At 43.3% G+C, this 16900-nt stretch overlaps 1 protein-coding gene across 1 annotated transcript in view; it reads right to left on the bottom strand.

Annotated features, from left to right (window-relative positions):
* LHFPL1 (LHFPL tetraspan subfamily member 1) overlaps window positions 1–14887 on the bottom strand; it is a 64103-nt gene extending 49216 nt beyond the window's left edge. Inside the window, exons 1-2 of the mRNA XM_027963347.3 lie at window positions 14642–14887; window positions 5003–5641 (exon numbers count right to left, since the gene is read on the bottom strand). Coding sequence (XP_027819148.2) covers window positions 5003–5453 — 451 coding nt within the window. The 5' untranslated portion in view covers window positions 5454–5641; window positions 14642–14887. The remainder of the gene's footprint in view (window positions 1–5002; window positions 5642–14641) is intronic.
* Window positions 14888–16900: the final 2013 nt, after the last annotated feature.

The raw sequence follows: 16900 nt of genomic DNA, 5'->3' as shown, positions 1-16900 counted from the left end.
TTGGATCTCCTTGCAGTCCAAGGGACTCTCAAGAGTCTTCTCCAACACCACAGTTCAAAAGCATCAGTTCTTTGACGTTCAGCTTTCTTCACAGTCTAACTGTCACATTCATACATGACCACTGGAAAAACCATAGCCTTGGCTAGATGGACTTTTGTTGGCAAAGTAATATCTCTGCTTTTTAATATGCTGTCTAGGTTGGTCATAACTTTCCTTCCAAGGAGTAAGTGTCTTTTAATTTCATGGCTGCAGTCACCATCTGCATTTTGGAGATGCAGATTTTGGAGCCCCCAGAAATAAAGCCTGACACTGTTTCCACTGTTTCCTCATCTATTTGCCATGAAGTAATGGGATCAGATGCTATGATCTTAGTTTTCTGAATGTTGAGCTTTAAGCCAACTTTTTCACTCTCCTCTTTCACTTTCATCAAGAGGCTTTTTAGTTCCTCTTCACTTTCTGCCATAAGGGTGGTGTCATCTGCACATCTGAGGTTATTGATATTTCTCCTGGTAATCTTGATTCCAGCCTGTGCTTCTTCCAGCCCAGAGTTTCTCATGATGTACTCTTCATAGAAGTTAAATAAGCAGGGTGACAGTATACAGCTTTGATGTACTCCTTTTCGTATTTGGAACCAGTCTGTTGTTCCATGTCCAGTTCTAACTGTTGCTTCCTGACCTGCATATAGGTTTCTCAAGAGTCAGGTCAGGTGGTCTGATATTCCCATCTCTTTCCGAAGTTTAGGAAGGCACTAAGGAATCCGCATTTAATAAGCACACCAAGAAATTCTTATACAAGCGCTTCAAGGACCACTCTGAGAAACACTGTGATAGAACTTCCTCTCTAAAGAGATTAAACAGCCATTAAAAAGAATACATTTGAATCAGTCCTAATAAGGTGGATGAAACTGGAGCCTATTATACAGAGTGAAGTAAGCCAGAAAGAAAAACACCAATACAGTATACTAATGCATATATATGGAATGTAGAAAGATGGTAATGATAACCCTGTATGTGAGACAGCAAAGAGACATAGATGTATAGAACAGTCTTTTGGACTCTGTGGGAGAAGAAGAGGGTGGGATGATTTGGGAGAATGGCATTGAAACATGTATAATATCATATATGAAATGAATCACCAGTCCAGGTTCCATGCGTGATACAGCTTAGGGCTGGCGCACTGGGATGACCCAGAGGGATGGTATGGGGAGGGAGGTGGGAAAGGGGTTCAGGATGGGGAACACATGTATACCCGTGGCGGATTCATGTTGATGTATGGCAAAACCAACACAATATTGTAAAGTAATTAACCTCCAATTAAAATAAATAAATTTATATTTTAAAAAAGAGATAAAGAAAAATCAATGACACCAGTGCATAAAGCCCAGGGCTGAGAGTCAGAAGGCCTGGACCACATTCTCTGCTCTGCTTCAAATCTTCCACATGAGTCTTTGTTAATAGGTTAACTTCTTTAAATACCATTTCCCAAACAGAAAGCCACTTTTATAATCCTTGCTCAACATGGTAAAGATAAGTTAAATGATGACTGATGACAGCTTGGAAGACTTTTCAGGAAATGCTTGGTTTGCAGAGAAGATAATGGTTTTTAGAAAACACCACCCTTTCCTTGAATCACATTCTCAGTGATCTGTCTCCAGTGGCAATTTTCATTCAGCTTGAAGCATGTAGCATTAGGATCTTACATGGAGCAAAACATTAGCGCCTGTCTGGGTTTGTTGAATTCTATCTGTTTAACTAAACCAAAACAAAAAAGTCCAGAGTGGTAGTTCTCACTTGGGTTGGGGAAAGGGAACACAGCACACACATCAGGGTCACTGGGGAAATTTTTTTAAAAAACATGTAGCCTTCCACCTGTTGCTATGTATATCAGTATGGGAAAGAGTGAGAGAGAAACCAATTTTTTTAAGCACTCCAGGTGATTCTGATACATTCCCTGCTCTAGAAAGATTCTTGGCCTCCCTCAAGTAACCTGATCCAAGATCTTACACTTTTTCCTGCCAAGACTTCTTTATATTTACTTCTCACCTATTTCTTCTTCAGTTAGCTCTCACTGAAGGTAGAGGATAATTCACAAGCATCTTGCATGTGTATACACAGGGGAATGTAAATAATGACCTTATTCTCTGGGATCAGGGGCCAGCTGGTTGGAAACCTCAGCATCCCCGGGGTTGAAATAATCTCCTAACCAGATGTTTCCTTCCCTGGTTAGAGGAGGGCATGAAGGTCCCAGTGGAAGGCTCTCTGGACCCTACACTTGTCCAGCTGGATTGGCTGCAGGTGGAGCAAATAGGACCCAAGGGCCCCATCAGGTCACCTTGCTGAATCTGACTCAGGCCAGCAGTTCTTTATTTCTTCCTGTCTCTCCCACTTCCCACCACTCATCTCTGTGGACAGCCGCCAAACTGGGGAACAAAAGTCAGGCAGAGGGGAGGGAGTAGTTCTTAATGGATACTCCATCTCTTCAGTGGTTTGAGGTCTGGCAGAGATAAACCAAACCTGAAACAAATGGGCTCCTCCCCCTGATATATTTTGGTTAATGCACTAGCTGCTGAGAAGCAGTCCGGCCTGGAGCAATGAAATCAATTTCCCTCAGTTGAACAACAGGCTTCAACTTAACCCCCACAGCTCTTTCTCTTATGTCTTTTATCCGTGTAGCTCAAAACACTCTTCAGGTTTGGCTTTCTGCCACTAACAGTGCCCATCTCTGAGGAGTGAGGCACAAGATCCCTGAAGAACCTTGGATAATGGTTGTATGCCAAGGGATGCCTAGAAAATATGATACATTCAAGCAGGCTTTACCATTCCTTCACATCTGATGTAACCTTGACAGGCTCCAGTTTCTAAAAAGGAAATGAAAATGACTCTTCGTTGGCTGGTATTACGGATGGGGAAGTTGTGGAAATTCAGCCATCTGTCCAATATTATTCCCTTGCCCAGAGAGAAACCTTGTAGCACACCTTGGGTCTTAATTCTTTCCATGACTACTGTCAAATGGCATTTTATTCTTGAGTTTTAAAGATCTTCATCTAAGCGTAAACACTGTGACTGTGTTCTTATGAGCAATAGCCAATGGGGAATATAAAATGGCAGAATCATATGAGATGAAACTTATACTGATGTTTCTGTTGCCTCTGCATGACATCTGCCACTCAGTTAAAGTTCTTGCCCACTCAGTTTATGGATTAGTTCATTAGATTAGAATGTTAATTCAAATTTAAAATTTTTACAATGAGTCTAAGGAAAGAGGGAAACAGAAAACATCACGTTAACTGGCACAAAAGAGAATCCGGTACTTTTCATAAGAAGGCAAGGAAATCATATCTTAGCTTAGGGTTTCTCAACCTCGGCACTATTGACATTTGGGACCAGATATTTCTTTATTTGGGGGAGTAGGCAACTGTTTTATTCTTATGCATTGTGGTATATTTAACAGCATCCCTCACCTTTATCCACTGATTGTCAGTAACACCCTCCCGAACATGTGATAGCCATAAATGTTTCAAAGACATTACTAAATGTCTTCTGGTGGGGGTGGGGGGTGAAGGGTGTAACAAGTCAGTCCCTGATGAGAAGCACTGTCTTAGCTCATCACTATCATTGCACCCCAAGACCACTTGAATGCAGTCATCGGAGAGAAGAAGAAAATTAGGATCTGGGCTATCTTGCCAATGAACCAATTCAAGGAAAGAAAGGAAGTGAACATGAGAGAGGTCAGTCATTTGCTAAAAACCACAGGGCAACTTAGTGAAAGAGCCAGAAGTGGGATCGAAGTTTCCTGGCTCCAGTCACCCACACTGTGCTGCTAATGGAGATGACAGTTATAATGAATAGGAATTCTACAACTTCAGGAACAACAACAAACTTCAGCCATAGATTCTACCAGCACTTTTTTCCATTTCCCCATCCAGGTGTGAAAAATAGCTCATATATTCACACACATATTTGCCTGTGTCTAAACTTGCCTTTTTCTTCTCAGTTCAAATGAAACCACTCCCATTGCTTTCCTACTGTCTGCCATTTTTGCATTTTGTTCTTTCTTAGCCCATCCACACACTGCAGCATCCCAGGTCTCCTGCACTAAATTTAGAGGCAGACTGAATGAAGGAAAAGATAAGTAGAGTGAGTCGGGGCCAGAGGAAACCTAGATAGATTGTTGATGGCTACCAGTCAGGGCTAGCCTTAGATGTTGCCAGATAAGCGGTCAACTGCAATCTGCCTGGTAGCTAGCATTTCACTATTAGAGGTGTATTTTTTTGGTGAGGACTGCATATTAAACTCATTCAGTAATTAGCATCTTTGTGTATGTGTTAATGAGATCACGGTCCTCAGATAACTACCAGTGATCAGGGATCTTAGAGTTCAAGTTTATTTGGGAACTGTAATACTAGAGTATAGAGTTGTATACCATACTAGTAGTATACTAGAGTTGCTTCCTCTGCAAAGCAGACCTGGATAATACTGTTAAATAGGCACTCTGCAGGCAAAAGAACGCGATGAAAATCAGGGCCAAAAAACCAGATATCAATTCTGCCTACTAGCCAATCTTGCTGTGAATAAAACCCTGATGTAGATTGCACTTTGGGGAGTCCCAGACCAGGTATTTCAAAGGAGTCCCCATTCAGAGCCTTGTTGTTGTTGTCCAGTTGCCAAGTCATGTCTGATTCTTTGTGACCCCCTGGACTATAGCACCCCAGGCTCCTCTGTCCATGGGATTCCCCAGGCAAGAATACTGGAGTGGACTGCCATTTCCTTCTGCAGAGGATCTTCCCAACTCAGGGATTGAACCTATGTCTCCTGCATTGGCAGGCAGATTCTTTACCATCTGAGTCACCAGGGAAGCCTATTCACAGCGTTAGCCCATTCACAGCCTTAGAGTTGGACAAAGAGGAGAAGCTCAGAGTGGATTTCCCTGTAAGGCAACACGCCCACTATGCCCACCCCTGCAAAGCTCCCCAACCTCTCCAATCTCAGCCACACAGTCTTACCTCCCACGAACTGTGCAGCTCCCATGCAACGTCCCATCATTCTGGAGATGAGTTCTTCCATGCAGCAGCCCAGGACAGCAGCCAGTGCCACCAGGAGCAGCAGAGCACAGCCAGCACCTGTCACCACCGTGCACATCTGCCAGGCCAGGCTGGGGATGGCACTGAAGCTGGCATAGCGCCCACACTCTTCAACCATGATCAGACTCTGCCCCTCTCCCCTCACAGGGTAATTGCACCTCCGGAATGTGCTGAATGACACTGGCTTCCCCAGCTGAGATCCAAAGAGCCAATAAGGCAGGAAGTAACTGGTAGAACTGGCCACGGCGGTAACAAGGGACAGGAAGGCCCAGAGGGTCCCCACGAGGGTCAGGCTGCTCCTCATCATCCCAGGTTTCTCGGTGGGGATGGGGAGATGAGTCGATTCACAGCACCAAATGCAGAAAGTTGTCATGTAGGCTCCACCAGCCTAGTTTTCATCTGCCTGGCCAGCCCCAGGGCTCAGTCATGTGCTTCTTGGCCCTTACTTCTGGATAAGGTTATTGTCTTGAGGACCATTTGGGTCCCTATGGGATTCTGCTCTCCACCACTTTTCCAATCTTCCCTTCCTTCCACCTGGTTCAGACTTCTATGATCTCTAGGCTGCAATGGAAGAACCACAGAAGTGAATTAGTCACTGTTCCATCTACTCCAATGCAGCCTGCCTGAGTGTGTGAATGCTAAGTCATTTCAGTTGTGACCAACCCTTTGTGACACTATGGATTATAGCCCTCCAGGCTCCTCTGTCCGTGTGATTCTCCAGGCAAGAATACTGGAGTGGTTTGCCATGCCCTCCTCCAGGGGATCCTCCCAATCCAGGGATTTAACCCACATCTCTTACATCTCCTGCATTGGCAAGCAGGTTCTTTACCGCTAGCATCACCTGGGAAGCCCAATGCAACCCAAACAGACAGCTTTTAGTTCTTGACATCTAGCTTGGAACAAGGGATACGAGGGAGGCCTGAATCAAACCTAGGCTCTCCAGAGAGCCCCCAGTTTCTGATGGAATGACCTTGTTTACCTGAGGCCTGGAAGGAGGTACTGCCTCAAGAGGGCCAGGAACCAAGGTGCTTTCAGAGAATGAAGGAAGAAGGAAGATCACTCACAGCGCCTGCCCATACTCCAAGGGAAAAGATGGAAGGAGCACTCACCTTGGAGTTAAAGCATGTGCCCATTTGACCAAGAGATATCCAAGAGAGCATTAACTTGGGCTTTCTCAGTGTTGCATCAGTTAGGTTGAAATGGGTAAATAAAATAAGGGGCACCTAGTCTCATTCCCTATGTTCATCACTGAGTGAGCTCTGTTCAGTCACTTTTCCCCAAGAACAAAATGGGAGGCACCTTCCCAAACAGTGAGAGTTGTTTAACACTAAACTGTCTACTAAGAAGAGCTGCCCAGTCCTTTGCTGAATATAATCATGAAAACTTCTCTCTCTGAAACAGATCTGGTTCCCCCTGCCTGGCCGCAGGAACATAGATCTCGAGCTGTAAGGGCCTTTCAAAATGCCTTTTGGAACAAGTCATCTCAGATTCAAGACGCTGAGTGCCTTTTTAGATCTAATCTCCTCAGCCCAGCTCACAAATGGCTTTCACAGACCCCACTGTCAAAAATCAACTGCTTCCCTCCCAACTACATTCATCTGCCATTGCTTTCTGGCCTGTTTCTTGATGAAAGCAGCCAAAGACCACACTGCAGCCTGCTGACAGCACTGTGAACATCTCCAGCAAACAGATGGTGGAATCTGTTTCAGAAACTTCTTCATGATTCATCACCACTGCTTAAAGTTACAGGTGGTGGGAAAAGGGAGAGGGGGGTAGGGGACCAAAGGCAGGGAAATTATAGGAACTGTCCTTGGGGTCACCATCTTGCCAGTTGAGACATGGCCAGAAACAAGTAGCAGTTGTACTCAGGGTCTCAAGAATCTTGCCCAGCCATGAGCCGTGTCACAACTATCATCAAACAATGTCTGGCATGAAGCAGGCACTGCCATCCAAGTATGTTTAATGAAACCCATTCTAGAGAAGCATCCAGTTTCTAGGCTGGCAGAAATCTTGATGAATCACCTAACTCAACCTTTTTTTTTTTTTTTTTTTTTTTTACATATGGGGAGGTGTGGCCTTGTAAGTGGGTAGTGATTTCCCCCAAATCATGGAGAAGCTAGCAAGCAGCCAGACTGGAAAAAGAAATCCAATCTACAAATGCCTAAGCCTGTACTGTTGTACTCCACAGTGCAAACCACCCTCCTCCTCTATCACTTTACAAATGGAAATACAGAGAGGAAATGATTTCCTCAAGAGTAAAGAACTAGTGAAGTACCCTGGTTGGATCAGAGTCCAGTTATCCAATTCTTAGTATAATGCTCTTTTCTTGCTTCACCACAATTCCCCTCCCAATACAGATATATTGTGTGCTGTGTGTTTTGCGCAGGAAGGGAGCAGAGACTATAAATTGCAGGTGTTTACTTTGGAATGTTAGGGCTTGGGAAGAAAGTGCCCTGAGCTGGGCCCCAGGGAATGAGGCTTTGTGCCTGAGAGTTGGGGGAATGAAAGAAAGATGTGATGCAGGGTTGAAAGCCAACAGGAGAAGTGAAACTAGTCTTGAGTAATTGCTGTTAGAAAGCAGGTATGCTTGGCCGCAATGAGGTAATGCCTCTGCTTGCTATATTAGAGCATGTAAGATTATGGAAAATGCAAGCAGCTCTCTTTTATGAGATCACTTCCTGGTGAAGAAGCCCAGGCCAGAGGATGAGAGGAAACAAGCTGATAAACAGCGGCTGGGTGCACCATCATATTCCCTTCCAAGACCATTGTTTCATGTGCTCTGCCAAACAATCTCCTCAGGTTGGTAAGAAAGGTAGTACCCCCTGGTTTACAAACGAGCAAATATGGAATCTAGAAAAATGGTACTGATGAACCCATTTGCAGGGAAAGAATGGAGATGCAGATGGAGAGTAGACTTGCGGACACAGTGGGGGAAGGAGAGCAAGATGAATGGAGAAAGTAGCACTGACATATATACACTATCCCGTGTAAAGTAGATAACTAGTGGGAAGCTACTGTAGTCCAGCCTGGTCCTCTGTGATTACCCAGAAGTGTGGGATGTGGGGAGGGGAGGGAGGCTCCAGAGGGAGGGGGTATATGTATAGTTACTGCTGTTTTGCATTTTGTATGGCAGAAACCAACACTGTAAAGTAATTTTTCTCCAATTAAAAATAAATTTTAAAAAGAAAGCTAAGGAACTTGCCCAAATTTACACAGTGACTCAAATGGCAGCACCATCATTTCTCACCTCTCACTTCACCCTCCCCATATTCTTCCTCATCTCCCCAAAAGTGTTTTGATGAAAAGCCTCCATGGTTTCCCACCCACAATGGCAAATCTGTTTAAGGATGATGAAAAAAATCAGACGGGAAGGACAGGCAAGGCAGGAGGAAAGCGACTTTCTCTACCCAGCATGTCACCACCAGGACCAGGGCATTAGATGTTTCAAGTTTGTAGTCAGAACTAACCCCATATGTCCACCATGAATGTTTATCATCCTGAGAGCAAGTCCCAGGACAAAAGCCAATAGAAGGGCAGAGAATATAAGGCAGAGAAAGGGACTAAATCGGTGAGTGGTACCTGGACTATACTAAAATAGGAGGAGGGCTTCTGATATAAGGTAATCACCATCTATGCCAAGTCAGGCTGTTTAAAAAACTATAAGACTACCAACCACTGTTACCATCATTTCATTTTAAAGATGCCATTTTGAAGCCAAGAGATAGGAAGGTGGAATTACAAAATTCAGTTTAAATTACATATGTTTAGCTTTAGAAAAACTCATTGGCTTTCAGAATTTAAATTAAATACTTTCAACTTCAGGAAAAACTTTCTTCTTATCTCATTTAGAACTAGGATGTCCAACCACGCTAGTTAACTTGGGACTAAGGGATGCGAGATTGTCAGGGATGAAACTATTAATAGGAAAGTCCCCAAATGGATGAGTTAGTCATTCTGTCTAGGACTAGAAGTGTGGTGAGCCAGCACAATCCATGGACAGCAGGTTGAGAATCACTGACACAGATAATTTTCTCTTGCTCTCTCTCCAGGACTCAAACAATAAAAATTGAAAAGTGACCATGGAATTAAATAATGGAGAGATGAAATCTTTATATCCTGAAGGTAAAATCTTTCTGAATCATAGGCTTGACCTCATGCAGTCAAAAAAGGGAGGTCAAAGATCCCATTGCTCAATATTTTCTGAGCACAAAATAAGCCCCAGCCCAGCTTCTCCTATGGCAATGGGCCATGTGGGGTCTGCATGTACACTGTTATACGTTCACACAGAGAAATGCATTCAACCAAATGCTTTGAGTTACTGCCACCTGTCATGGAGTAACCTCCCTTCATGACAGCCCTCCAAAGCAATCAAGTTCATTCCCAGGAGCTAGCCAAGTCTCTTTTACATTCACATAAATAAAAGTCACACACAATGCTATACTTCACTTTACTTCTCTTGTATATTTCATGTAGCAATCACTTTGTTTCCCAGTCCTGGAAGGCCTCACCACACAGCCACACTGGATTTCAGAAACCAAGAACTCACCCTGGTGCTCCTGCTAAATGGTCCAGTAACCAGGTATTGCTAGGTTGGCTACTGTCCCTCTTTCTTTGTTTATCACATGGTCTCTCCCCCTTGGCTGCTCTATCTCCTCAATGGATCACATGCCTGTTTCTGAGAGTGGCTGTATGAGATGCAGTGAGTGTGGCTAGAAAGTTATAATGACCAGGGTGGAAGCATGAAGACTGTTCTAAATTTATTGTCCTTACTAGAGACTAGTAGTAAGGATACTGTGGTCATTCTAAAATAGACTCATGGATAGAGGTCATTTCAACCTACAAGATGCAGGAAACACTCCTAAGCCATACATATCAAATGATCATTTACACTGCTTTTAAAGAACTCTAGAGAAAAGAGGACTCAACAGTTTTTCTCAGTAGCTTGATGACTCTAGCTGTCAATAAATCATTTATGTCTCATTTTAAACCTTTTTCTGATACAGTTCAGTTCAATTTAATTCAGTCACTCAGTCGTGTCTGACTCTTTACAACTCCATGAATCTCAGCACTCCAGGCTTCCCTGTCCATCACCAACTCCCAACTTAAGACCAATTCCTTTGGTCAGGTCCTCAGAGGAAATGGAGGACAGATTGGCCACTGTCATCCAGACAAGAGCCTTTCATCAACACAGATTAACTCAGATTGCTGGTATCTTGTGCTTAGTCGCTCAGTTGTGTCAAACTCTTGTGACCCCGTGGATCATAGCCCACCAGGCTTTGCTGTGCATGGGATTCTCCAGGCAAGAATACTAGAGTGGGTTGCCATGCCCTCCTCCAGGGAATCTTCCCAGCCCAGGGATTGAACCTGTGTCTCTTGCATCTCTTGCATTGGCAGGAGGATTCTTTACCACCTGAACCACAGGGGAAGCCCTGCTGGTACCTTGCCTTTGGACTTTTCCTCCCCAAGATGGGCACTCTACCTCTCCCTGTGGTGTCTCCTTCCCGAGCGTGTAATCATTTGTTCTCAACTTTTCACTCCTGTGTGTCCCTACTTATATGTGAGCACTTACTTAGTATCAGTGAAACTGGAAACATTGCTCTTGTATTTTTCTTGGTGGAGAAAAATAAAGCAAATTCTACCAACACCTTATCTCCTCCCCAGTCTCCATGGAAAAGGACTCAAAACACTACTGGTTTTGGACTGGTTTGTGAGAAGCAGCTTTGTTGGCACTGTTATTGGCGAGGGAATATGAACGGGCATTTCTCCTCACATTCCCAAACAGTGTGCATAGCCTACTAGCCAACCCTTTAACAAATAGTGGGTTGGCCAAAAAGTTTGTGCAGCTTTTTCCATAACAGCTTACAGAAAACCTGAAAGAACTTTTTGGCCAGCCCTATTCATCATACTCAGTGTTGAGACTTTAAGAAATAATTAATAAGCATAGGCATATGGTTTCAGTGCATAAATAGAGTCTTACTCCGGTGGCTCAGACAGTAAAGCGTCTGTCTACAATGCGGGAGACCCGGGTTCAAGCCCTGGGTTGGGAAGATCCCCTGGAGAAGGAAATGGCAACCCACTCCAGTACTATTGCCTGGAAAATCCCGTGGACAGAGGAGCCTGGTAGGCTACAGTCTATCAGGTCGCAAAGAGTCGGACACAACTGAGCGACTTCACTTCACTTCACTTCCAGAAAAATTTCTTGCTCTTGTATCAAATTGGGTATATAAGCAACATGACCATTCTAGATCTTTCTGCTTCAGTGCGTGCAAAGTCACTTCAGTCATGTCCAACTCTGTGTGACCCTAAGGACTCTAGCCCGCCAGGCTCCTCTGTCCATGGGATTCTCCAAGCTAGAATACTGGAATAGGTAGCTATTTCCTTTTCCAGGGGATCTTCCCGACCCGAGATGGAACCTTGGTCTCCTGCACTGCAGATGGATTCTTTACCACAAGTGCCACCTGCTTCAGACACAGCCTCAAAAAGAATCTATAACCACTTTCCAAGTATTTCTCACCTGATTTTCTGCCACCTGAGTTCCCCCAGAATTTTCTCCTCTATACATCTCCACAATGGGCATCTCTCCAGATTCTCCTATGCCTGAAATCATCTCATGACTTATCTACCCCCCAGAATTGTGTTTGTTTCCCATTCATATCATGGTGACTTGAAGACCTCACTTTTTGTAAGGTTTATTGAGGTATACTTGATATATGAAAATCTGCACATATTCAATGTTATCTATCTCGATGAGTTTGGACACATGCCTACATCTGTAGCACCATCACCACAGCCAAGACACTGAATATATTCATAATCTTCAAAAAGTTCCTTGTAATGAATTTGGGTCAGTTCTAGTGAGGTGGATGAACCTAGAGCCTGTTATACAGGGTGAAGTAAGTCAGAAAGAGAAAAATATCATGTATTAACCCGTGTATATGAAATATAGAAAAACTGTACTGATGAACCTATTTGCAGGGCAGGAGTAGAGATGCAGACCTAGAGAGTGGACTTGTGGACATAGAGGGTAAGGAGAGGGTGGAACAAATTGAGAGAGTAGCACTGAAACATATAAACTACCGTATGTAAAACATATAGCTAATGGGAAGTTGCTGTATAACACAGGGAGCTCAACCCAGTGCTCTGTGACAACCTAGAGGGGTGCTATGTGATGGAGGCAGGAGGGAGTTTGGAGAGGGAGGAGACATGTATACTTATAGCTGATTCATGCTCTGTACAGCAGAAACCAACACAAAATTGTAAAGCAATTATCCTCCAAGTAAAACTAAATAAACCAATTGAAAAAACAAGTTCCTTGTATTGTTTTGTGGGTTTGTGTGTGTTAAGAAAACATAACATAAGGTCTATCCTTGCAATGTATTTTTGAAGTGCACAACACTATACCACAAGCACAAAGCTGTACAGAATATCTCTAGAAGTTACTCACCTTGTGTAAATGAAACTTTATGCCTACTGAGAAACACATTCCCCCTTCCTCCAGCCCCTGGCAACCACCATTCTACTCTATGCTTACAAAGACCTCACTTTAGGTCTAAATCTTGTCTTTCAAATCCTCAGCTTTCTTGCTTGTGGATTCTTTCTAAGTCTTCTCCCTCCTCCCATCCTCTTTTAATCTGGGGTAGGAAGACTATCAAAAGTACCTGTGTTGGGTTTGTTTGTTCGTTTATTTGCATTTCTCCATCCTGAGGTGAAGATGTTCACCAGGAGGTAAGATCTTGGGAGGCAGGAAGCCAGGGAGTTAGTGCCGAGAGAGGACCAACCGAGTCATCAATAACCCAGAAGGTCAATTCTAAATAATCGCGTTGGCCATGGAGAGACAGGGAAAGCCCATAAAAAGAATCTCCATGTTATATCCTGGGCTATTCCCTTTCTCCTGGGTCTGAGATTAGAAAGGTAGAAATTGGAATGATTTCCCTAAATTTTATATGAGCTTTTCCCTTCTTTGTAAAAATAAAATAAAATACTGCTCATTGAGCTCCCTGTCTTTTGCTTTGGAAAGTGGGGTATCAATCAGAGATCTTCACTTCCAGGTCTTATTTTGCCTGGACCAGTGCCACCACCTTTAGTGTTCAATTGGTCAGCTAGGAGACCTCTCTCACACCCTCCATGGGTTAGGAACTACTCCAACCAGCCTGCTCTGGCAAGACGCAGTTAAATTCTATCAACAATGGATTAGCTGGTAAAGCATTTCCCTACAACTTTAAGTTAATATCCCCAGCCCTAGTATTGTTGCCCAGTACTCCTTCTACCCATGACCTCCAGTAATGAATAAAATGCCACCACAGCTGACCTCCTCCATTCAATGAATCTAGCAATGTAGGAAGAAGGTGCACTGAATGCTTCTCCTCCTTCAGCAGACATGAGAGGCAGCCTGGCATGTGAAGAGTGTTTTTCAAATGGGGTCCCCTAACACCTCTGCATCAGAATCACCATCAGTACTTGTCCAAAATGTAGATTACAACCTCCTTTTAGGATTCACTAAATTAGAATCTATGGAATTTGCATTTCTCAAAAATCCTCAGTTGATTCTGATGGAAACTAATGATTGAGAAATAGCATCTTCATGGACAAGAGTCCAGATTTTGGAATCCAGATCTGGGATAGGGTCCTGAGGTCTGCCCCTTACAAGTTAGATGAACTTGAAAGGCTCACTTAAAACCTCTGAGTTTGAGTTTCCTCTATAAAATGAAGATGATGGGACACAGAGTTCAAGTGAAGTATCATCTGTGCTGTTATCCTAACACCAGGATAGGTAATTCTCCCATCTACTAGAGAAGACAATATCGTCCCATTAAGTAATAGAGAAGACTCAGAGTCACTCAAGAAGGAGAACATTATTCCTCTTCCCTTTCTCCCCTAACCAGTATCTCAGTGACTTCTCCTCACCATGAGACTTCTTTCTGCTTTGTTTCCTACCATGAAACAGAATCATTTGGCCCAGTGTTCCTTTCAAGAATGGATTTATAGCTAAACTATTTCAGGTTTTTCTGGAAATCATCATGCTTTGGCACACAGTAGGAACTCAAATATTTACTGAGCAAATGCAATCTTTTACTTTCAGTCCAACTCACTTCAACATCTGCATTTCAGTTTAACCCCAGCACCCCATTTCAGTACCATAACCCCAATTTTGGCAAGTCTAAGAAGTCAACCCAGCACATCAGCAAACCCAATCCACTTTTATTTTTATAGACAGGTCAGAACAAAATCCTTCCCTCCACTCCCAGAGACACGGACTTCCTCTCCTCAAGTTACCAACTCTCCTGGGGAAACCAACCAGCATTTAACTCTTAGGTCTTCACACCGTGTCAACACGAAACGGGAATCCAGCCCCGATTCCTCTTAGCCTCTGTGCAAACAACAGACTTGAGGAAGTAAAAATGAACCAGTTTGCCTTTGGGAAGAAAACAGCTTCTCTGAGCTGTCAGATGAAAGGGCAGGAAGCCTGAGAAAGTAAGGGGAGAAGGGGGGCTGAGCAAGGGGAGAGCAAACCGTTTCTTATCCAGCTGTTTCCATTGTATTTGGCCCAAGTTGCAAATTTACCTTCTGACCACGAAGGCTGATTGACTTGTTCCCTCTCTTCGGACTCACATCTGAGAAACAACTTCTCCTCACAGCTTGTCAGAGGGGATGGGAATTCCAGCTGCTCTTTGCAGTGATGCCTGAAAAAAACTTGCTTTACCTTTGGGAGAGAGAGGCGGAGTCTAACCTAATGGAAATTAACTCCAAACATGCTGGAGTCTTCAAAGTCAGCCTCAGACATGCAGGCACTTGTAACTCAGCTGGCACAGCATCCCAAACCTCCATCCTCACAGATGCCAAGTCAGCTGTGCGAGAGTATGTGAGAGTGTGTGCATGCACGTGTATGTGTGTGTGTGTGTGTATGAGCGTGTGCAGGCATGTCCACACTTGAACTGCATACCTGTCTCACTTCCTCACCTGCTGCCCAAATGCCTGCCGAGGAATAGAGGTTCTCCCTAACTTCCCAAACCCTAAATAATCTCACCATGTATATTACATAGCAGATTTACATGGCTGGAAATGACTCAGTAGACACATGCCTGAAGGGAGTAGGACAGAATAGACTGTTTTCCCCAAACTGATTTCCACTATATGACAGGGAAGGTGCTCCAACAGGGCCATCCATGACTCCAAGGTGTCGCAAGTTTACCTTGAAAAAGTAAAAATCACATATTGAAAAGGCTAAATAATACTTTTTTTAAAAATGACACTACTATCAAAAAATAATAGCAGCACTACCAAAAGTCAGTGTTTAATATCCCAAAGCACCAATGACTGTTTTTATGTTTGAGAGAAGAGTTGAGAAGTCTGGAGATTCATGAAGCTTTGCCTGACACTCTGCTCCAAGCTGATGTCATTTCTCCCACCTCTAATGTCCCTGGCACTTTATATTTATTTCAGGAAATTTATTACCTTCTACCTTGTATCAACTTTTTGCATATATGTCTCCTTTCACCTCTGAGTTGCCTTGTGAACAGGGAACTTGGCTGAACAAGATGAGTGAGAAGAAGGAATGGTAACTAGCTAAACTTACTAGAGCATACTGTTGTGTTGTTGTGTGTTAGTTGCCCAGTTGTGTCTGACTCTTTGCAATCCCATAGACTGCAGCCCGCCAGGCTCCTCTGTCCATGGAATTTTCCAGGCAAGAATATTGGAGTGGGTAGCCATTCACTTCTCCAGGGGATCCTCTTGAACCAGGGATCAAACTGGGGTTTCCTGCATTGAAGGTGGGTTCTTTACCATCTGAGCTACCAGGGAAGCCCTAATAGAGCATACTAGACTGACCCAAAGAAACTTTCCATCCATAATGGCCCACTTACCTTCTCAGAATGCTATGGAGGTTATCAGTCTTGTTATAATTCAGAATATGAGAGCAAATGAACTAGTAGTTTAGCACATTCATTGTAGCCTGAGTATTTAACGAAGTTGTTGAAATTTTTCCCACCAGCATTCCTGTCTTTCATCAGTGATATAGCCTTATATTCATGAATGTATGCATTTGTCTATCTTGCTACTTTCCACCAGCACTTTCTAACCATTTTTTTCCTGCTCCAGCGCACTGATAAACCACATTCCCATCTGTAATAATGGCTTACTAAGGGAGTTTCTGGGGGAGGAAGAGGTGACCCCATAGATTGAATGTCAAACTTTCAGTAGTATGAACTCCCAAGATAAGTTTTATAATCTTCCTGTTCATGCCCTCTCGAGAACTACTGCTTCAGATATGGGACTATATAAAGAGAAATGCTGACCCTTTCCCATTAAAATTAAGTCAATATTAACAGACACTGTGCGTGAGATATGGCTGAAAATTTTGACATCAGAAAGATAGTGATTCCATGCTATGCATTGATAATGACTGCCTTTTGCTTAGTGGCTACATCTGACATTTGGGTAACATCACTATCTGCAATTCTAAGAAGAGCTAATTTTTACTTACCTTTTTTTTAATCCTCTTTTTCCTGTGCCTCCAGTTCCTTTAAGTGGAATACCATGGAAACTTAAATGTATGCTAAATAATAATCAAATTTATTGAGTAAAGTTTTGTTTCCTGGTCTTAATTTAAAAATTGATAGTGATAGTGACCTTGGGAAAAAAAAATTGCTGGCATCTTGCAGCTCTTGGTAAATTTACATCTGAAAAGCCCTGCTTCCATAATATCATATGGGAAGGACTGAGAAGGGAACACATCTTATTAGTCATTTAAGGGACAGGGTGATATATAATATTTTAATAATACTAAAATGGGTATTGGTCAGGGACCTGGGGAATACCTACATC

The sequence above is a fragment of the Ovis aries genome, chromosome X (assembly GCF_016772045.2).
Source record: "Ovis aries strain OAR_USU_Benz2616 breed Rambouillet chromosome X, ARS-UI_Ramb_v3.0, whole genome shotgun sequence".
NCBI classification, from domain to species: Eukaryota; Metazoa; Chordata; class Mammalia; order Artiodactyla; family Bovidae; genus Ovis; species Ovis aries.
The sequence above is the reverse complement of the archived record's forward strand: the minus strand, read 5'-3'. Positions and strand labels throughout refer to the sequence as shown.